General features: G+C 38.3%; 1 protein-coding gene across 1 annotated transcript; it reads left to right on the forward strand.

The window, feature by feature from the left end:
* The first annotated feature begins 430 nt into the window (after positions 1 to 430).
* Positions 431 to 21,725, forward strand: LOC148851360 (acetyl-CoA carboxylase 1-like). Its single transcript, XM_088943707.1, has 31 exons — positions 431 to 700; positions 1,361 to 1,736; positions 2,160 to 2,366; positions 2,447 to 2,608; positions 2,806 to 2,898; positions 3,001 to 3,096; positions 3,266 to 3,439; positions 4,463 to 4,556; positions 4,654 to 4,841; positions 4,928 to 4,978; positions 5,075 to 5,114; positions 6,115 to 6,239; positions 6,341 to 6,457; positions 6,581 to 6,655; positions 6,755 to 6,811; positions 6,943 to 7,047; positions 11,795 to 11,881; positions 11,961 to 12,152; positions 12,239 to 12,427; positions 12,569 to 12,679; positions 12,785 to 12,874; positions 12,963 to 13,139; positions 13,982 to 14,059; positions 14,204 to 14,326; positions 14,595 to 14,864; positions 14,956 to 15,296; positions 15,860 to 16,097; positions 16,197 to 16,549; positions 16,642 to 16,855; positions 19,020 to 19,199; positions 19,316 to 21,725. The coding sequence occupies exons 2-31, from the start codon at positions 1,362 to 1,364 to the stop codon at positions 21,536 to 21,538; spliced, it is 6,825 nt and encodes a 2,274-aa protein (XP_088799833.1). The 5' UTR covers positions 431 to 700; position 1,361; the 3' UTR covers positions 21,539 to 21,725.
* The last annotated feature ends 1,833 nt before the right edge of the window (positions 21,726 to 23,558 follow it).

Below are 23,558 nucleotides of genomic sequence, written 5' to 3' on the forward strand. Positions count from 1 at the left end.
GCCAGCTATATTTAAAATACATGGTCAATGCTGTCAATTTCAAATATGCAGTTACAGTTTCTCCCTCTCTCTCTTGTTTACTGTGATATGATCTAGTGAGAGTGTGAATTGAAGGTGAGAGGAGAAGGAAAGTTTATCGAAATATCCTTGATAAGGTTGGGAATTTTGGTTATCAAACTAGCTGTCTATTTGTCTGTCCTCTTTGCATCTTCTTACGGAGGGAAGGGTTGGTCGACTACATCACCCACCTCACGGTCAAGATACGCCACCCGAAAAAATGGGGTTTCCGATTAAATATGGGAGCCTTATAGACCATGGCCCGTGGGATTTAATTTATTTGTTTGTCGTTCGGATTGAGATTAGCGGGAGAAAGAGAGGGAGGGAAAAAGGTGGGAGCTTTGTTCTGGAGTTGGGCCGTTTGGGTGAGAGAGAGAGAGAGAGAGAGAAAGTGAGGTAGTTGGGAACTACTACAAGAATACAGGTGGGCAGGTGACACGTGCAGCTCTCATTAAAGCCGTTAACACCCCCTTCCCTCTCTTATGCATTTCCAAAGATGAAGCGTTCTCAAACACGAACACAGCACAGACATTATGGGCTTGTGCGGTTATTGCCTGCTTTCTAACTCATAATGCATCTTATGATCCAAAGAAACAGAAGAAATTTTACTTGACCTTTTGTGCTTCACTTGTTATTCTCTAAGGTACAATTTACTCAATTCTTCATCTTTGTTTCTGATTTAGTTAATTTTCTTGTTTGGTTGTTTCCTTTATTCTTTTTCCTGTTTTGGGTTCTGTTGTCATTGTTTCTCTTCCGGCTTTTGGGGTTGGGAGTTGTTGTGTCAACTAATGAGTATCGGAGTTACTCGTACTCTACGAAATAGTATTTAGTTAGGGTGTTTGCGTTATCTAAAACTAGTTTAGTTATCTGTGGATTTGGAGATCTCAGTTGCTCCCTTGGAATATTATCTGTTCAATTGCTCTGTTTTTCTGATTATGAAGTACGGGAAGTCTCTTCTTGCCATTTCTCTTACTTTATTTTTCCCCTTTCTTTTAGTAATTTTAATATGGATTTCTCTTTATGAGCATAATTTACCTGGTCTGCATTCGAGAACCTCCTCTTTGTTTCTTCATTTTCTTCATATGGTCCGCCTACTAATTTTATTTCAGCTCTATCGTTGAAGCGCTGTTCAGCTTTTCTTTTGTTAATTTCGCTCACTATTTACGAAGTGCTAGCATCAGTTACTAACCTTATCGAAAGAAGATCATTTTAAGCAATCCAGTGTAGGGAAATTTGATTAATAAGTTGTTCAAGAAGTATCAAATCTTTGGTTTTGTTGATTGCTGAGTTTCTGATGATACAGCATGTCCAACGCCCAAAAGGCTCCACCAATGGCTGGAATTTGGCGTGGGAATGGGGTCCTAAATGGAGCAATTCCAATCAGGCAACAAGCTACAGTATCTGAAGTGGAAGATTTCTGCTATGCCCTCGGTGGGAAAACTCCAATCCATAGTATCTTAATTGCAAACAATGGAATGGCAGCAGTGAAGTTTATACGTAGTGTGAGATCATGGGCCTTGCAAACCTTTGGTTCAGAGAAGGCAATCCTGTTGGTGGCCATGGCAACCCCAGAGGACATGAGAATCAATGCAGAGCACATTAGGATTGCTGACCAGTTTGTGGAAGTTCCAGGTGGGACCAATAATAATAACTACGCCAACGTGCAGCTCATTGTAGAGGTATGCCCATTCTGTTTACACTAATAGTTTGTTCTTTTAGTTGACAAATGAATACTGAGCTCTACTGAAAAGTCCTGCAGGATCAATGGTTCTCTAACTAATAGAATTCTTGTATAGCAAATTGTGTCAATTACATCTGACTAATACACTTCTACTTTTATAGATATATATGTAAAGGAAAAGTACGAGAGAATCAGAGAATGTAAAATTAATAAAATGGCTGTTATTTGAAAGAGTTTATTATCTAGATGTTGCAGCATATGTTTTGATTTTTATCAAATGATTGTTGCCTGTTGGTCGTTGTTGCTTTTCTATCCCATTGCTGTTATTTGACAGTTTGATTATTCCAGTGTTGAACTTCCCTATCCAGAAAGGGAGGGGAAATATTCAACTTTTTTTAATCTAACTTTTGGTCATTAACAGATTGCAGAGATAACACGTGTTAATGCAGTTTGGCCTGGTTGGGGTCATGCATCAGAGAACCCTGAACTTCCAGATGCACTAAATGCAAAGGGAATTATATTTCTTGGCCCCCCTGCTGCACCTATGGCAGCATTGGGAGATAAGATTGGTTCATCCCTAATTGCTCAAGCAGCAGGCGTACCAACCCTTCCATGGAGTGGCTCACACGTAATTGTCATTATGTGCTTTGTTTGGTTTTTTGCTTCATGGGGTTAATCAGTGTCTAACACTTAACTTTTCTCTTCCAGGTAAAAATTCCACCAGAAAGTTGTTTGGATTCTATACCAGATGATATCTATCGGGAAGCTTGTGTTTATACAACAGAAGAGGCGCTGGCAAGCTGTCAGGTGGTGGGCTACCCTGCAATGATCAAAGCATCTTGGGGTGGTGGTGGTAAAGGCATTAGAAAGGTCAGCTTCATCCTTGACAACAATGAGTTTCTCATGCAGGATGTTATCACCATTATTTTTGAAGCAACAAATTTTCAAGAAAAATCTTTTTTTTTTTTAATTCTAAATGCATATTGAATAACTTGGTTTGAAGTTCTTCAAGTCTCATTTCAAACTTTGAATGGAATATAAATATATCAACTTTTAAAAATTTTTAGGTTCATAATGATGACGAAGTGAGGGCATTATTCAAGCAAGTCCAAGGTGAAGTTCCTGGCTCTCCAATATTTATAATGAAGGTTGCTTCCCAGGTATGACCATCAACCTTTCATCTGGTTAACTTATTTACCCTAGAAAGCTTGCAGTTCCAAAAGTTAATTTTGCCTTGACAGTAAACTTGTTTCTTCATTTAGAGCCGTCATTTAGAAGTCCAGTTACTTTGTGATCAATATGGCAATGTTGCAGCCCTGCATAGTCGTGATTGCAGTGTTCAGAGGCGGCACCAAAAGGTGGTTTTTCCTTATATGCTTTCGTTCAATGTGGGTGATTTTTATAACCATTTTCTTCTTATTTCATTTTTACGACTTTCTTCTGGTGGGGAGTTGTTTTTTTTCTGGTTTTTTTTTAACCAAAATATCTTCACCATAAGGTGTTAACATTATCATTTATGCTAAATAGATTATTGAAGAAGGTCCAATTACTGTAGCACCATGGGGGATAGTGAAGGAGCTGGAACAAGCAGCAAGGAGGCTAGCTAAGTGTGTAAATTACGTTGGTGCTGCAACCGTTGAGTATCTATACAGCATGGACACTGGCGAATACTATTTCTTAGAACTCAACCCTCGATTACAGGTTTGTAGTAGTACATGTATGTTAGACATTAAAGACAGTAAGTTGTGTTATTGTATTTAAGGGTGCATCATTATTTGCTTGTGTTAAGATGGAGGAATTAATCAAGTTATATGATTAAACCATCAACCTGATCTCAACCTTAGAGAGTGAGAAAAATGAACAGTTCTGACCCAAATAACCAATTCATGGAGTGGGAACATAGGAATATCAAGCTTGAAAGTTGGAATTCTCCTAATATTTGGAGCATTTGTGGAGCATTTATATGTATGTGTGTGTAGAGTATTTATGTTCATAATGTAAGTTCAAGTTGAAAGAGAGAAAATTGTATGCACTAGTTGTAAGTTGATATAGATGAAAAGTGAGGGAAATAGGAAGTAAGAAAAGAGGTCTAACCTGGGTGGTTTTGAAGTTTCATTATTTGGTCAAAGAAGAGGTTTGACTTGGGTGACGAGTAAAAGTACTAACTTTCTTTACTAGAAATAGGAGTGGGGAAGTCCCATATTGCCTAGCAGTCAAGTACTATTCACTTTTCTGCCTTATATATAAGTCACTCAAACCATGCCTTCATGTATCAAAATGTTCTCCATTATTTGCAAAATTAGAACTCTAGTCATGTTTCATATTTTTTGGTAGTGCAGGTTTAAGCTGACATGGCTCTGCAATGGAAGAACCAATTTTTGTACATAAAAGGTGCCACTTGGCATGGTTCTGATTGCTAATGTTAAACCAATGTTTGAACATAAAAGGTGCCCCTTGCTATGAATCAGATATGTTATACCTTATATAATATCTCTTTGTCCATTAAGAATATCCTGGTTAAATCAATTGATCAATGGGTCTCTTAGATGTCCATTACTTCCATGCATATGCCCAGAAGAGACATGCACCCACATGTCATATATATACAATATTTAAGCAAATCTTCATGTGCTTGTGTAAATTGACCTGGCTTTGTTGGATATACAAGTCTCTTTGGGCTTTATGTGATTGTTTTGATGTTAATTATCTACTACTCTAATTTAGGTGGAACATCCTGTCACTGAATGGATAGCTGAAATAAATCTGCCTGCAGCACAAGTTTCAGTTGGCATGGGTATTCCTCTCTGGCAAATTCCTGGTATGCTTGTAGATTCTACAAATTTCTTTTTATCCCTTCTTCTTAGTCATGGTCCTTTATTCAGCACATATTGGTTCACCATGCATGTCATAACTAGAAATAAGGCGGTTTTATGGAATGGAACATGGTGGAGGATATGATGCTTGGAAGAGAACATCAGTTCTTGCCACCCCATTTGATTTTGACAAGGCAGAGTCTGTGAGGCCAAAAGGACATTGTGTAGCTGTACGTGTAACAAGTGAGGACCCAGATGATGGTTTTAAACCTACCAGCGGGAAAGTGCAGGTTAGATTTTTGAATTGCAACAACTATCAACTGTATAGTACTCCATTTGACCTTTCTGATGAGTAGAGTTCATTTGACTCTTTCAGGAACTGAACTTTAAAAGCAAACCAAATGTCTGGGCATACTTCTCTGTTAAGGTATAAATTTCATGGAACTATATGAGGATGGATTGGCTGTTATGCTTAAGGTTCATAAGGAATAGTGGCTGATGTTATGACAATTATGATTTGCAGTCTGGAGGAGGAATTCATGAATTCTCAGATTCCCAATTTGGTAATATTTCTCTCTTAGTTCTATAACTAGAGGATGATCCTCTCAGAAACTTGAATGGTAGATTTGACTTCTCTGAGTCAATCATGTAAGAAACTGAGATTGCTTGATTCATCAAATCCACTAAGAAATTTGATTATTTTAACTCAACTGTAGAAATTCAATTGGGTCTTAATATGACTTAAACATGGAAAAGTAAATAGTAAACTTCAGGAAATGTGGGTTGCAGAGTGACTTTGACAGCAGAGATAACTGCTGTCATTTAGGGCTTTAAACTGTCAATTCACCAAATCTGGAGGGATGTGGATGTGGAACTGACTATCGAACTGCTATTTCATGTCTGAATGCTCTTGAGGAACCACCTTGGAGGTTCAGGATTTTGGTTAAGAAATCCAAAGTTTTTGGGAACAGATTGAATTGCTTGTTCAAGTGGGTTCCCAGATTGCCTAACTCCTTAGCTAACAGCTTAGCTAAGGCAGGCGAAGAAAATCAAGGATTTTATTGGTGTTTACTAGGGCCAGGTTCTGAATTGTATACACATTATATAGTTTTTATTTGTACCATCAGATGGTCATCTGTTCTTGGATGTAATAGTTTCTCCTGTTCTTTTTGGCAGTTCGGGGACATTGCTTTTCTTTTTATGATTGGAAATGAATACAAGTTGTTATTTCATAAAAAAAGGAAAATAATAAAATCATGATTTTTCTCTGGATTTAATTGCTTTAAAACCTTTTGGAAGTTTTTTATGCCCATCTAAATCCTTCAGAAAATGCTTATTCCTTAACACTAATCTTTTCCTGTTTTCTCTCATAATTTGTTGTTTATGTTATGTCCTATTATTTAATTTACTAACTCGAATTATCAATTGACTGAGGGTGTCCCATTTTGCAATAATTTGATTTGCTTGCACTTTTTTGGCTTATGTTCTTAGACATACAATCTGAATACCTTTTCTTTTTACACTCATTGGTATCCATTGCTAAATCATTAATTTATATCTCAGGACATGTCTTTGCTTTTGGAGAGTCTAGACCCTTAGCTATTGCAAACATGGTTCTTGGGCTAAAGGAAATCCAAATCCGGGGAGAAATTCATACTAATGTTGATTACACAATTGATCTTTTACATGTAAGATTCTGATTCATTATGATATTATTTTTCTTTTATCATCATAATTAGAATCTAGCCTCACAGTAAATCAGAAAATGCTAAGATGTTTTTTCTTGTAGGCTTTGGAGTACAGAGACAACAAGATCCATACAGGGTGGCTGGACAGCAGAATTGCCATGCGGGTTAGAGCAGAGAGGCCTCCTTGGTACATTTCAGTTGTTGGAGGGGCACTCTTTGTAAGAACAACAAATTTAACTTAGTTTTTCTCTAGTCTATTTGTTAGAATGTGCCTTCTTTTTTTTTTAAAGGATGTGAACATTATTAATATGTCCTTTTTCTTCCAATTTTCTCTTCTATAGAAAGCATCAACTAGCAGTGCATCAATGGTTTCTGATTATGTTGGTTATCTTGAAAAGGGGCAAATCCCACCCAAGGTAACAAATTATACCATAATCTGCCTGAGATATTCAGTTTATGCATTTTCTTTTGTTATATGTGCTAATAATAGTTAACATAACCCTCCTTACTTACAGCATATATCCCTCGTCAATTCTCAAGTTTCTTTGAACATTGAAGGAAGCAAATATACGGTAAACTTACACATATTTACTTTGGTTATAGTCTTATGGAGGCTCCTTTTGTCTTTCTCTGAATACGATTAAAGCTTTTACCTTGTTAGGTTTTTTATTACTCAACTAACTTTTGATGGCTTATTCCCTAGATTGAAATGGTGAGGGGAGGACCTGGAAGCTATAGATTGAGGATGAATCAATCAGAGATAGAAGCAGAAATACATACATTGCGTGATGGGGGGCTACTGATGCAGGCAAGCATTCGGTTTGACTTATCATTCATATCCATTCTCTTTTGCTATAAATGTTAAACATGGCTAGCATCTAAGTTGCATTGTTAATTTTTGTAGATCTGGTTTTAACATTTAATTAAACTTCTTAACATCAGTAACATTCAACATGCATTGCTGAGTTGCTCATGCTATTTCTGCTCACTGTATCATCCGCAACTTCTAAACTCCCACAGTTTAATTTGGGCATAGACATACTCCTTGTTATAGAAGCGCTTATTCCACCAGAATTATCATGTAAAACATCTGCATGGTTTGGTAATAATAATGACAAAGTAGAAAAGTTTGGACTACCTGTTTTGATATAAAAACTGTAAAAGAAAGAAGAAAAGGTTTCAGCTGAGAAAGAGAGAGAAGAGAGACAGAAGAGAATGGAGAAGCTCAGAATTAGGTCTGGCTGCCCCTTTCATTAGATTATATACTCATAAATAAAAGAAAGTACAAAGACAAGAATGCCCTTAGTAAGTCGGCTACTTGTGATAGCTTAATAAACATTCTTAACATAAAACATAAACTAATAGGCCTAAGGCCCAATAACTCCCTAACTATGCTATGTAAATAAAAACAAATTATATCGGCCCAAAATTCAACACTCCCCCTCAAGTTGAGAAAGAATGTCAAACATTCCCAACTTCTGTAGATCATGCTCCGACTTGTTTCTTGCAACTGTTTTGTAAGAACATCAGCAAGTTCAAGTCAGATGCAACATATGACAATCAAATTTCTCCGAATGTCACCATTTCCCTTATAAAGTGCCTATCTGCTTCTATATGATTCGTCCTATCATGCTGAACTGGGATGTGGGCAATGTTAATTGTTGCTTAATTGTCACAATATAGCATCATAGATTCTTCGGCCTCAACTCCAATCTCCCCTAACAAGGAACGGATCTAGAGGAGCTTTGAAACACCATATGCCATGGCTCTATATTCAGCTTTTGCACTTGACCTTGTCACGACTCTCTGTTTCTTACTCTTCCATGAAACTAAATTACCTCAAACAAGAGTACAAACCCTTGATGTAGATCTCCTATCATATAGATACCCTACCCAATCAGCATTTGTGTAGCCTCTAACTTCAACTACCCATGGTTAGCAAACAATATGCCTCCACCTGGGGTGTCCCTTCAAATAAGAAAGTATCTTGTCAATAGCCTCCTAATGCTGAACTTGTGGGGCATGCATGCATTGACGCACCACACTCACTGCATAAAAGATGTTTGGTCATGTCATACATAAGTATAGCAACCGCCCCACTAACCTCTGATATCTTCCAACATCCTTCACTAGTTCACCCTCTGAAGAATTTACCCTATGGTTCTGAGCAATAGGTGTATCAGCTGCCCTTGCCCTAAGTTTTCCTATCTGTTGTAGTAGATCTAGAACATACTTCCTCTATGAGATGAAGATCCCATGCTTGGACCTTGCCACTTCAATGCCCAGAAAGTACTTCAGCTCCCCAAGATCCTTAATCTCAAACTCTTTGTGTAGATTCTTCTTCAGGATATCAATCTCACTCAGATAATTTCTTGTGACTACAATGTCATCCACATACACTATCAAAACTAACACTAGTGACCCCCTCCTCTTCATAAAAAGAGATCAGAATGAGTTAGAGTATAGCCAAATACAACCAATGCACTTCTAAACCTGTCAAACTAAGCTTTGGGTGATTGCTTTAAACCATATAGAGACTTCTTCGACCTGCATATCTTTCCTTTTTCCACATTATTGTAGAAACCAGCTGGAAGATCCATATACACCTTCTCTTGCAAGTCCCCATTGAGAAAGGCATTCTTCATATCAAGTTGGAAGAGTGACCAAGAGTATGTAGCTGCTAGTGATAGAAGAATCCGGATTGAACTCATCTTTGCCACTGGTGCATAAGTTTCCAAGTAATCTATGCCATAAGTCTAAGTATACCCTTTTGCAACCAGCCTTGCCTTGTACCATTTTATACTCTCATCAGCCTTGTACTTCACTGTATAGACCCATCTGCAGCCAACTATCTCCTTGCCATCAGGCAAATTCACAATCTCTCCTGTCTAATTTTTAATCAATGCTTCCATTTCTTCATGCATAGCTATCTTCCACTTTGGAGAGAGCCTCACTAACACTCCTGGGTATAGACACAGATTCAGGGGAGGAAAATAAGGCTCGGTAGGAAGGGGATAATCCATTCTAGGAAAGATAGTGTGAGATGCAATGAGCATTACACTTTCTCTTCCCTTTTCTGAGGGCAATGGGGAGATCAAGGTTGTATGCAATGGTGTTAGGACCAGGGGTAGTAGTATCAATGGGAACTAAACCATCAAGGGAAACAAGAGGCATACCTGGGGTCTTTATCAGTCAAACCTGGAATCTCCGATTAGCCGATAGGGAGTGATGTGGGTTCCTCTGCTGTGGAGTCAACCTCCATGTGCTGTCATGTAAAACACTGAGAGGATGCAATGGAGGTGGCAAAGTGGGTGAGATAGGTAGGTCAGACACTGGAGTAGACAAAGGAGCTAGAACAGGAAGTGGTATAGATTGCTCACTTCCTTCTTCAAAACACTCCCCTTGAGAAGAACCCCCTAAGAAAAAAAGGTGTGGACTCAAAAAAGGTGACATCCATAGTAATATATTGACTCCCGGAGACTGGATCACAATAACAATACCCCTTCTAATTTCTTGCATACCTAAGGAAAACACACTTCTTTGCCTTAGGGTCGAGTTTTGAGTGGTGAGGACCAAGAACATGGACAAAGCATACACACCCAAACACCCTTAGGAAAAAGAAGGCTGAACGGAGTGCTATATCGAAGAACATGAGAAGGCATTCGGTTAATCAAGAAACCTGCTGTAAGAACTTCATCACCCAAAAAATGAACTGGAATTGTAGAGCTCAACATCATGCTTCTTACTACTTCCACAATATGTCTATTCTTCCTTTCTGCTACACCATTTTGTTGTGTAGTGTATGTACAACTGCTTTGATGGACAACTTCATGCTCTAATAGGTATGATGCCAGTTTTTTTTGTTTTTTTCAAAGTATTCATTGGCATTGTCTGATCTAAACACTTTCACTTGTACCCCAAATTATGTCAGCACCATCTGATGGATTGTTAAACCAAAGACAGCACCTCATCATGGGATTTTATCAAATATATCCATAGTACTAAGAATAATCATCTACAAATAGAAGAAAATACTGATATCCACCCATAGAGGAAACATGGTATAGCCTCCACACATTAGTATGAACAATATAAAAAACAAAAGAAAATTTTTTATTACTTGCTTTAAAGGAATGCCTATAATGCTTTCCAAGTTGACAACCCTCACACTCCAAACTGGACAAATTGACAGGATCAAACAATTTTGGAAACAGAAAACATAAAGAAGCAAAAGACAAATGTCCTAATTGATTATGCCAAAGCATAATCTAACCTATTGATTTTGACTCAATACTCTTGCTAACATGATGGCTTTGATGACTAGAAAGCTCATCAAGAAGATAGATTCCATTCACCTCACGACCACTCCCAATCGTCCTCTTTGATTCTAGACCTTGCAAAACACAATGATCAGGGGAAAAATCACTGAACAGTTCAAATTCTTTGTCAAGATACTAACAGATAAAAGATTAATGCTCAGCCTAGGAACATGAAGGATAGAAGAAGGTAGGGTAATGGTATCGGTTATCCTAACAAACCCTTTCCCAGCCATGGGAACATGTGATCCATCAGCTGTGGAAACTCTATCTCTGCCAGAGCAGAGGTGGTATGAGGTGAAAATGGTGGAAATGTTGGTCATATGTTTTGAGGCTCCTGAGTCTATAATCCAAGGAGGTCCCCCTTACCTGTGGAGGATACATAATTTTCAATGGCATGTGAACTACCTGTAAATGCAAATGAAGTAGAATGATTACCTCCTGATCCACTTGCACCTTGCTGTCCACTTGATAATGAGTTGGAACTGGTTGTATTGAGTAGGAAATTTTGGACAACCTGTTTTGATATAAAAACTATAAAATAAAGAGGAAAAGAAGAAGAAGAAAAGGTTTCAACTGAGAAAGAGAGAGAAGAGAGATAGAATAGAATGGGAGAAGCTTAGAATTAGGTCTAGCCACCCCTTCCATTAAATTATATACTCATAAATAAAAGAAAGCACAAAGACAAGTATGTCCTTAGTAAGTCAGCTACTTGCCTACTTGTGAGAACTTAAAAAACACTCTTAACTTAAAACATAAACCAATTGGCCTTAGGCCCAATAACTCTCTAACTATGCTATGTAAATAAAAATGATATCAGCCCAAAACTCAACAGACAACAACATATCAGATATATTTATTTGTATTTGAAATATGTAAAGAATGGTAAGGTAAATAGTGGAGAGTAAGACTTTCATTAAGGCAAGATTTTTCATATAGGAGTCTTGCCTGACATGCTTTTCATAATTTTCAAAGCAAGTTACACTAGATTTTATATTTTCTTAATTTAATTTGTCTATTCAGTAGATGGATTTGATTTTATTGTGGGTCAAAGAAAAGGAGTTAGAGAAATTATTTCCTAGATATTGGATCTATCTATGAAATAGAAACCGAACCATAATCTTTCTTTGAAAAATTTCAGTTAATAGCATTGGTAAAGCAACGGTGGAAATTGTGATTTGAAGTTATCTATCTTTTATTTTTATTTTTCAGTGTTAACAGTATATATATTTTGCACAGTTGGATGGCAATAGTCATGTTATATATGCAGAAGAAGAGGCAGCTGGTACTCGTCTTTTGATTGATGGAAGGACCTGTCTGTTACAGGTACCCAATATTACCATTCTTTTTATATCTAGGCTTTATTAAGCATTACCTAGGAGATTAAAATCCTTGTTTTTTCTAGAATGATCACGATCCATCCAAGTTAGTTGCAGAGACACCATGCAAGCTTCTTCGTTTCCTAGTTCCAGATGGCAGTCATTTGGATGCTGACACACCATATGCAGAAGTTGAGGTTATGAAGATGTGCATGCCACTTCTGTTACCTGCTTCTGGAATCATTCATTTTAAAATGCCCGAAGGCCAGGCAATGCAGGTAAACCTTTTTCTACCTGAGTGGATGAGGTTTAAACTTTGTTTCTCTTCTTTCCTTCCTTCTTCTACAAGTTGCTTTTGGTGCAGGCTGGTGACCTTATAGCAAGGCTTGATCTGGATGATCCGTCAGCTGTAAGAAAAGCAGAACCATTCCATGGGAGCTTTCCAGTTTTGGGACCTCCAACTGCAGTTTCTGGAAAAGTTCATCAGAGATGTGCTGCAAGTCTAAATTCTGCTCAGATGATTCTTGCAGGCTACGACCATAACATTGTTGAAGTAAAAACCTGCATATTTTGCACATTAGCAATCCAGATATAAAGCATTTTGAACAATGTTTCTTCAACCTTAAATGACAGAGCACATCCTGTGAGAAACATTTGTTTTGTTTAACTTCATGGAGATCTGTATCTATTTCAGGTTGTGCAAGATTTGCTCAACTGTCTGGATAGTCCAGAGCTCCCTTTCCTTCAGTGGCAAGAGTCCATGGCTGTTCTGGCAAACCGTCTGCCCAAAGATCTGAGAAATGAGGTGTTTATCTCTCGTGACTTTTCTCTCTGGTTTTAAGCTTTTGGAATGGTTTCTTTTAACTTTAATTTATACTGAGCCAAGTTTCTATGTTCTTTTGACTATTAGTTGGATTCTAAGTATAAGGAGTATGAAGGGATCACAGGCTCCCAGAAAAATGTTGATTTCCCAGCCAAGCTATTAAGGGGCATCCTTGAGGTTGGTTCCTTTTTTTATATTCTCCCAGTTTTGTGTCATTATGCAGATATCATTTTCTGATATATATCTGATATTTTCTATAATGCAGTCACATCTCTTGTCCTGCCCTGATAAAGAAAAAGCAACACAAGAGCGGCTTGTGGAACCTCTTATGAGTCTTGTGAAGTCTTATGAGGGTGGAAGAGAAAGTCATGCCCGTGTTATTGTTCAATCCCTGTTTGAAGAATACTTATCTGTTGAAGAATTGTTTAGTGATAACATCCAGGTAGGCTGCTCCATCAAATATGAACCCATTCTGTTCTTGTTATCGTTATTTCCTCAATTACAATTATGTGAACACTGAATTTATTTAGAACAACAGTCAAAAAGGACTCTAATTGAAAATTTGCTTAAAATAAAAGGCCTATAGTTTCATACTGTAGTAACAAATGTGCTTGTATAGTTAACTTAGATTTGCTTATGTGTGCCAAATGTACCTTATTGTCACTAAATGTTTGAAATACTGGTGTTTGAGTGCTTAGTTGACATGTGTACTTTTAGTCATGTATCAGACAGTGGGGATGAAACTATAGAATAACCTTGTTTCTGTGAGGTTCTCACTGACCTCAAGCTAAATATAACAAATCCTCTTCTTGCTACCGAGTTACCTTGAAATATAACAAAATAAGTATGCTGTGATGCCACCTATTGTTGACAAGGTTGTTCCCCATCTTTGGGAAAAGAATCTCTCTCTCTCTCTCTCTCTCTCTCTCTCTCTCTCTTATACACACACACACACACACACACACACACACACACACATATATATATATATATATATATATATATGGTATTCTTTGCAATTCGTTTGTTGGTTCAAATTATTAATAATATGTCTGTCCCCCTAATAATTAAATTTGTCCAATCTGCATAAGCTGATGTATGTAAATTACTAGTTTATTATATCTTTTCATATTTGGTTAAATGGTGCATTCTGTACTATACACAAAGCTAGTTCAAAACATTGGGCCTAATGAAGAACTTGATTAGGGAACCTGAAAGCTTGAATTCTGTTTCATTTCTCTGAGTAGTGAATGTCTTGTAACATTTTTTATATATTTTCTCTAGGCTGATGTCATTGAACGTCTACGGCTTCAATATAAGAAAGATCTTCTGAAAGTTGTTGACATTGTGCTTTCTCATCAGGTATTTTCTGAAAACTTAAACAGTTATCAGTGCTTCCATAGATACCTCAAAAGTGTATATTGTTGCATTCTAGACTGGCTTGCTTGTTCCCTTGGTTTATTTAGAGACAGTTTTCTTATAGTTTAGACATTTTCTGTCTTATAGGGTGTGAGGAGTAAAAATAAGTTGATACTTCGACTAATGGAAGCGTTGGTGTATCCCAACCCTGCTGCTTATAGGGATCAACTGATACGGTTCTCTGCTCTTAACCATACAGTTTATTCTGAGGTTTGAATCTCAACCGGGTTATTAAGACTTCATTTTTCCAGTATATGAGACTACATGGATTTGGTGGCCACATTAATTTGCTAAAAATCAATAAAAATTCTTCAGTGAGACAGGGAGACATGATCTCTTAATTGATCATGTGCCCTTTTTATCTCCTTTTGCTTAGATATATTTTTGGAATTTCCTATTTCTATAATAAATTGTCACCCTTGCAACTGAAAGACAAATGTCCTAAAATCCATATTGCAATGTTAATCTCATTTTGTAGTTAGCACTGAAGGCAAGCCAACTACTTGAACAAACCAAACTCAGTGAACTCCGTTCAAGCATTGCTAGAAGCCTCTCTGAGCTTGAGATGTTCACAGAGGAAGGTGAAAATATAGATACTCCTAGGAGGAAAAGTGCCATAAATGAAAGGATGGAGGATCTTGTTAGTGCTCCTTTGGCTGTTGAAGATGCCCTTGTTGGTTTGTTTGACCATAGTGATCACACTCTTCAAAGGCGGGTTGTAGAGACTTATGTTCGCAGGCTATACCAGGTACTACAACTTTGACCCTCAAGATCTTCCGTTTTCCTTTTAAAAAAGTTGCATTTATGATTGCCTATCTAACTCTTTTATCTATTTTCAGCCATATCTTGTAAAGGGGAGTGTCCGGATGCAGTGGCACAGATCTGGTCTTATTGCTTCTTGGGAGTTCTCTGAAGAACATAATGAGAGAAGGAATGGGTCCGAGGATCACAATTCTGAAAAACCAGTGGTTCAAAAACACAGTGTGAGGAAATGGGGAGCAATGGTTATTATCAAGTCCCTTCAGTTTTTATCAGTGGCTATTGGTGCTGCTTTGAAGGAAACCAATCATAGCCCTCACGAATTGATGGCCAATGGGCACCTAGAACCAGCTAGCCATGGTAACATGCTACATGTTGCCCTGGTCGGCATCAACAATCAGATGAGTTTGCTTCAGGATAGGTATCTTGGCTATACCTTTCTTACATTAGTAGTAGTCTGATGTCAGCACTTGAGAAACCTGTGATGCTTAATCACTTTGTAGCAACCTAAAAAGAACCTATAAAAGATCGAGAGAACCTAAAAAGAACATATAGAAAATATACCAGTCCTTTTTCATTTAGTGTTCATTGCCACTTTATTGTCTCACAGATGAAAGAGTCATACAACAATTAAAATCCTGAAACTCATAAGTTTTACAATGTTCAGACCAACAATCACAGAGTGAAATGCTGTTGATGTTCAAATTAAAACATCTGATTTGACAAATCAAAAGGATTTGGCTACAAGAGGTTGTTTTATAACTTGTTGAAAGGATTGGAGGAAAATAAAGTGCTTCTATCACATTCCATTATTTATTAACTGAACCATTCTGGCATTCCCTCGCTTGAGATTTCTTCTCCCTTGGAAGCAGTCTCACACTGAGGCATGTAGCAGTTTTAAATTTTTCATTGCCAATCTGATTCATTGAACCTGAAGCATACACTGTTCCCTTTTCATGTGTGTTCTCTTTTATGTCTTTGCAGTGGTGACGAGGATCAGGCTCAGGAAAGAATTAATAAATTAGCCAAAATACTAAAAGACAAAGATGTATGCTCGGATCTGCGTGCTGCAGGTGTTGGGGTTGTTAGCTGTATCATACAGAGGGATGAAGGGAGGGCCCCCATGAGACACTCCTTTCATTGGTCACTTGAGAAGCTATATTATGAAGAAGAGCCTCTATTACGACACTTGGAACCTCCTCTATCTATTTTCCTTGAATTGGTCTGTATTGTAATTTTACTGACCTTGAGAAAGCTTGTTTACAATTCTGCCTGATGATCTGATGATATCAATCTGTTTGTTGACATTTTTCCAATGCAGGACAAGCTGAAAGGGTATGAGAATATACAGTATACCCCATCCAGGGATCGCCAGTGGCACCTTTACAGTGTTATTGGCAAGCCACCACCCATTGATAGGATGTTTCTTCGAACTCTTGTTAGACAACCTAATGGAAGCGAAGGGTTCTCAATTTACCAAGGGCTGGATGTTGGAATAAACCAAGCCCAACAAGCTATGTCTTATACTGCAAAGAGCCTGTTGAGGTCTTTGATAGCTGCACTTGAAGAACTGGAACTACTTGTACACAATGATACTGTAAAATCTGAACATGCCCATATGTACCTTTGCATCCTACGGGAGCAACAAGTAGATGATCTTTTACCTTACACCAGGTAATTGTATTTGTATACTGAATTTTTTACTGTTTCTTTGTACTCAAGTTGATGCATTACACATTATCTCACTTTCAAGACATTATTTCCAGGAGAGTTGAAATAGATGCTCGCCAAGAAGAAACTGTGGTTGGAATCATCTTGGAAGAGATGGCACATGAGATCCATCAAAATGTTGGTGTAAGAATGTACCGGCTAGGAGTTTGTGAGTGGGAAGTGAAGCTTTGGATGGCATCTGCTGGGGTTGCTAGTGGTGCTTGGAGGGTTGTGGTTACAAATGTGACTGGTCACACTTGTACTGTGCATGTAAGTTTCTAGTAGGTTTATGATTTCATTACCATTATTCTGTTGTCAGGAATCATACAGGTTCAGTATCATTGAGAAAATTCAGATTAATTATGTTTCAAATATATGACTGGTTTTTTTTTTTTTTTTTCTGAATAGATATTCCATTAAAAAATAAATCAGAGGAGACAATGAACAAGACTAAAATTAGGACAAACACAGAAAACAATACTACCGAGACTAAAAATAAATCAGAACATACTGCTGAGAACAGACACAGAAAACAATAAAAAGAAATAAAATAAACAGCAAGGAAAAATGGTATGACCAAAATTAGGACTACTCGTTACTCTGAAGTCCATGAGAGCTCCCAAAAACCACATCCATTCTTTCTGAAGGATGTAACATAGCCATCATTGAGGGTTGAGAATCTATTATCCATCAGTCTTAGATCCCATTTCTGCTGCAACATGGCTGCTTTTCTTCCTTGTCTGTTAGTGCATCTAATGGAACATTGGATATTTTTCCAACATATGCATAATATCTTTTAGGACAAAAATATGCCTCCCTTGGGCAGTCAACTTGGATCTTGACAGGCTAAGAATCAGGTCCTCGCTGTTAATTTTGAAGTAAACCTTAGACACCTTCATCATAAGTTACAAAAGCATGTCTTTGTAGAAACAGTGCATCAGCTATTTGCAAAGAATCCTTGCACAGACCGGATTTAACTGAAATAGACATCCCTTGGATTTATAACCACACCAAGAGCTGCATAGTTGCATCCTTTGTAACCACCATTGATGCAAACAATTCCTTGCACTGGTGGTTTTCAAAATACATAATCAGATTTCTGATTGTTCTTCACTATAGGATTCAGTGATTCAGCAATTCTGGCCTCAAAATATTCATCTTCTTCTGATAGGTCCTGCAAACGAGATTAAGATCTCGTCATGGGTTAGGTATCACACTATCGAAGACCATATCATTTCTGGAGTTCCATATACTCTAAGCCATTTCAGCAATGAAGGATAGAAACTCCAACTTCCCCTTTTCCTTAAGACCAACTGCATCTAACTAATTTATAATCCACGCATCTAAAGATGATTCATTTTGTTCCACTAGCTTTAAAGAAATCTGGCTACAAACCTTACACAATGAGTGTAGTCACAATTACACAAAGCTTGAAGAATGGAGTCAGGCTCCTTATTACACAAGGAGCAAATTGGATCATTCATAATCTTCAAAGGTTTTCCTTCTCTGATAAAGACTAGCAGCATGCCTTCTAAAGGAAGATTTTCTTTCTTAGGTTCCATTGGAAGGCTCTAGATTAAACTCCAAGGAGCATTGGAAGGAAAATTCTCTGTTAGATCAGCCTAACAAGCCTCTTGACTTGAGTCCAGCCTAACAAACCACTTGACTTCCTCATCAGTATTTCCAATATGGTAGGCTACTCCAACTGAGAATTTGCCTTCTGGATGAGCTGATGCAAGCTTATCTGGCCACGAAAAGGAAGGAAGCATGATTTTTAGGATTTCTTCCTGAATTTAATAGGTAGTCATCCAGATAAATAGCTTATAAATCATTACTTAGGAGATCATTAACTATCCAATTTCTGATAAAAAATAATTAACTTACTAATCAAGAACTACAACTAAGACCTAAACAGAGATATTTTAGGGTTCAAAGAAGGTATCTCATTTTTGCTTGGTATATGTTTTAGTGTCCTCTTTTGTGTTTCTCAAAGATGTGGTTCTCAAACTAAATTCTCTAGATCGGCCAGCCAGCTGGCAGTTGACCATAGTAGAATGGTTGCTAGACACTACCATAACATGCACAAACACATAAGGGCAGCCTAGCGCACAAGGTTCCCACCAATGCAGGGTCTGGGGAGGGACAGATGTACGCAACCTTACCCGTGCAAATACAGAGAGGCCACTTCCAAGATTTGAACCCTGGTCACCCAGGTCACAATGCAGGAACCCAACCATTGAGCCAAGGTCCCCCTCAACATGCACAAACACATATGAAAGAAAATATAAATAGGAAAATGCAAGAGAATGTGAGGATAGGTCAACCTTGTTTGTTCATATAATATCTCATTGACAAAGCATATGCTTCTCAAGTGAGTAGGGTTTCTGTTCACATCTATTCCTTTCCTCATTGCTAACTCAGTTCTACCCTGCAGTTATACCGAGAAGTGGAGCATACTGACAAGCATGAAGTGGTCTATCATTCAGCTTTCTCAGTTTCAGGTCCTTTGCATGGTGTGCCTGTGAATGCACGCTATCAGCCTCTGACAAATCTTGATCGCAAACGCTTTGCAGCAAGGAAAGCCAACTCCACTTACTGCTATGATTTTCCACTGGTAAAGCCTTATCTTTTTATTTATTTATTTTTTTCTATTGTCATCTGGACCTTGATGCTTTAATATTCTTGTTTAAGTAGTAAAGATGGTCTTTTAAGCAAGTATTATGTTTGCAGGCATTTGAGACAGCCTTGAAACGGTCATGGGCTTCCCAATTTATGGATATCAACAAGATCAACAAGCCCATAGATAAGGGTCTTGTCAAAGTCACAGAGCTCATGTTTTCAGAAAAACAGGGTGACTGGGGTACACCTCTTGTTTCTGTAGAGCGCCCTCCCGCACTCAATGATGTTGGTATGGTAGCATGGAGTATGGAGATGTCTACACCAGAGTTTCCACAAGGAAGGACCATTCTGATAGTAGCAAATGATGTGACATTCCAAGTTGGATCCTTTGGTCCAAGAGAGGATGCATTCTTTCTTGCTGTAACCAATCTAGCTTGCGATAAGAAACTGCCACTAATTTATTTGGCTGCAAACTCTGGGGCTCGTATTGGAGCAGCTGAGGAAGTAAGAGCATGCTTTAGAGTTGGATGGTCTGATGAATCAAATCCCGAGCGTGGATTTCAGTATGTCTATTTAACCCCTGAAGATTATGAATGTATTGGATCATCTGTGATAGCACATGAGTTAAAGACAGAAACTGGAGAAACCAGATGGGTCATAGACACCATTGTTGGGAAGGAAGATGGATTGGGGGTTGAAAACTTGACAGGCAGTGGAGCTATTGCTGCTGCTTACTCAAGGGCATACAAGGAAACCTTCACATTAACATTTGTGACAGGGCGAACTGTTGGGATAGGTGCATATCTTGCTCGTCTTGGCATGCGGTGCATTCAGAGGCTCATGCAACTTGGTGGACCTAAAATCATGGCTACCAATGGGGTTGTTCATCTTACAGTCTCAGACGATCTTGAAGGTGTCACAGCCATTCTGAACTGGCTTAGCTATGTGCCTCCATGTGTGGGCGGGCCCCTTCCCATTTTGGGTCCTTCAGATCCTCCTGAGAGGCTTGTTGAGTATTTCCCTGACAACTCATGTGATCCACGTGCAGCTATTTGTGGTATTCAGGATGGGAATGGAAAGTGGTTTGGGGGGATTTTTGACAAGGATAGCTTTGTGGAGACTCTTGAAGGTTGGGCAAGGACTGTGGTAACAGGAAGGGCAAGGCTTGGGGGGATCCCTGTAGGAATTATTGCTGTTGAAACACAGACTGTGATGCAAGTTATCCCTGCAGACCCTGGTCAGCTCGATTCCCATGAGAGGGTGGTCCCTCAAGCGGGTCAAGTATGGTTTCCAGATTCTGCAACCAAGACAGCTCAAGCATTGTTGGATTTTAACAGAGAAGAACTCCCACTTTTCATCCTTGCCAACTGGAGAGGCTTCTCTGGTGGGCAGAGGGACCTCTTTGAAGGGATCCTTCAGGCTGGATCAACTATTGTGGAGAATCTCCGAACATACAAGCAACCTGTATTTGTGTATATTCCCATGATGGGTGAGCTTCGTGGCGGAGCATGGGTTGTTGTGGATAGCAGGATCAATCCTGACCACATTGAAATGTATGCTGAGAGGACAGCCAAGGGAAATGTTCTTGAGCCAGAAGGGATGATTGAAATAAAGTTTAGAGAAAAGCAACTGATAGATTGCATGGGTAGGCTTGATCAACAGCTGGTCAATATGAAAGCAAGACTTCAGGAAGCCAAAAGTAGTGGTTCCTGTGGAGCTGTTGAAACTCTACAACAACAGATAAGATCCCGTGAGAAGCAGCTATTACCAGTGTACACTCAGATTGCAACCCGATTTTCTGAATTGCATGATACTTCATTCAGGATGGCAGCAAAAGGGGTGGTCAGACAAGTAGTAGACTGGGGTAACTCCAGGTCATTCTTCTACAGGAGGCTACACCGGAGAGTTGCGGAGGGATCATTGATTGGGATAGTGAGGGATGCTGCAGGTGATCAGCTATCTCATAGGTCAGCAATGGATTTGATCAAGAAGTGGTTCCTGGCTTCTAGACCCTCTGGAGTAGAAGATGCCTGGGTGGATGACAATGTTTTCTTCACATGGAAGGATGATCCAAGGAACTATGAAACCTATCTGCAGGAGTTGCGGGTACAAAAGATATTGCATCAATTATCAAATCTTAGTGGGTCAGCATCAGATTTACAAGCCCTTCCTAGGGGACTTGCTGGTCTTTTAGACAAGGTAAACTATCTTCTGATTTTGTTCATGTTGTGTATTATATTTGTCTTCCAATCTCAAAGAATCATTAACTCAAAGCTGCAGCTCCATCTTGAAATTTTGCTATCAAGTGTAAATTATTTTCAAGAGCGCATTTGATTGTCTAAAGAATTTAGATGATGTTTATCTATTATTTAAGAAGGTTCCACCAGCATTGGCAGGCTCCATTTTCCTAACCTGCCAATTGTTTGATCCTTCTGGTTCCAACTGTTCTTATCTGTAAGTAATGACTAATAATTATTTTATTTATGAACAAGGAATAAAGTCTTTCTGGATAATGCGTTCATTGTTGTCCACAATACAGAATGATGAATGGTCCTGCAATTGCTGGTTGCTACTGATAAAAGTTTATTTAAATTATTTATCCTGTTTATAGAATGTGCTTTTGAGCAGTTTATTCAACCCATTGTTGACCCAGATTGTTGAATTGTTGATCCATCTTACCCACTTAATGGGTTATTGACACTTTACTCCCTGAGCGTCGGAACCTGAAAGTACAGGATAGGCTTAGCTCTCTATTGCAAATAAAAGTGTGGACCGAGTGTCATTACCCCAAAGTATAGGGTAGTTGTCTGTATTTATCCTAAATTTTATTACTATATATTACAACTTGGGTATATTGTATTGGGCCCTTGGCCCAACCCAAAACAGTGGAAGTGTTGAACAGCCTCTAGACTTTTTTCCCCAACCCCATCTGCACATATTTATAACTCAGATTTATTAGTGTGGTTGGGTGGATTTGGGTTGGTTTTACTCCTCACTTGATCAATCAAAGATTGAAAATTGCAAATATTGTTTTGAATTATTAGAGATACACAAAATACGAAATCCTTATGTAATTTTGTTGATGGGTGGAATCTTTATATAATTCCGTGCTTAGGTTAGGTAGGTTTACCTGAGGCCTTAAACAGTCAAATCCAAACTGAGGTTGTTGAGCTTGCATGTTGAACCTGAATCTTGGAAAAAAAATCATATAAGTACGGAGATATTCCCAATGCGCGGCTGTAAAAGGCTGTGCAATGGATCTTGTGAGCATTGAAGTCAATATTAAAAGCGGAACAGAATTTGCTCCTCACACTTGGGCGCCTCACATGCACATCCACCATGCATTGGGAACATCTCCCATGAAAATTAACTATAATTATGGGAAATATTCCCAATGCATGGTAGGATGTGCGTGTGAGGCATCGTCCTATGTGAGGAACAGATCCGGTCTACTTGAAAACATACAAAAATAGGGATATGTTTCCAATGTGCTGTAGAGGATGTGAGAACCAATTTTGTGAGAGGGAATCCGCCCTAATTCAAATTAAAACTAAGGTTGGGTCGACTGGACTCAAGTCATGAAGTCAAGCCTACTTCTAAATACACTATCTCTATAAATTATAACCATTTATTCCATCGCTATCTGGTTAGCTATTACCTAGTTATTTAGCTCGGTTACAAAATAAATAAATAAATAGTCGTTTAGTTTAGAAGGTTAGACGCGAAAGAACTGAAGATTGGAATCTGGACAGCAACTAGAGTTCAACTCCAAGGGTTTAAAGTTTTGTTTCAGGTAAGGAAATATCAAATGCTGACCATGACCAGAACCAATGGTGGCAAATTTGTCTTTAATTTTGAGGAGAATCAATTGATAATGTCTTAATAAATAAAATGGTATTGCTTTCTAAAAAGGCAAACATCTTGAGAAGAACGGGCAAAATTGTTTTTGTAAAATCAGGATGGATAATTTTTCTTTCTGCTTTACTTTTTCTAAATAAGGTGATTGGACATAATTATTCACAGAGACATAGACAGAGAGAACACTGTAGAATTAGAATCAGAGAAAACTTCATAGCCCACTAAAAAAAAACACCTGGGCAATCACAACATAAATCAAATGGATAAGATTCACTCTCGTAACATTGCAAAACAAATAATTTAGATCAAGAGGAACCCAGAGGACAGAATTTCATTAGGCTTGGAGGAAATGCTGTAAGAAAATAAGAAGTAATGGAACCCTCCAGCCATTCTCTCTCCATATATAAATATATTTTTCTACAGAGAAAATGCGTTCAGAACACCTTTCTTCCTATTCCTAGTATGTTTCATAAATTATTAACATTTGGTTTAATTT

Source organism: Nelumbo lutea, chromosome 5, assembly GCF_056320005.1.
Source record: "Nelumbo lutea isolate HS-2025 chromosome 5, American lotus-T2T, whole genome shotgun sequence".
In the NCBI taxonomy this organism is placed as follows: domain Eukaryota; kingdom Viridiplantae; phylum Streptophyta; class Magnoliopsida; order Proteales; family Nelumbonaceae; genus Nelumbo; species Nelumbo lutea.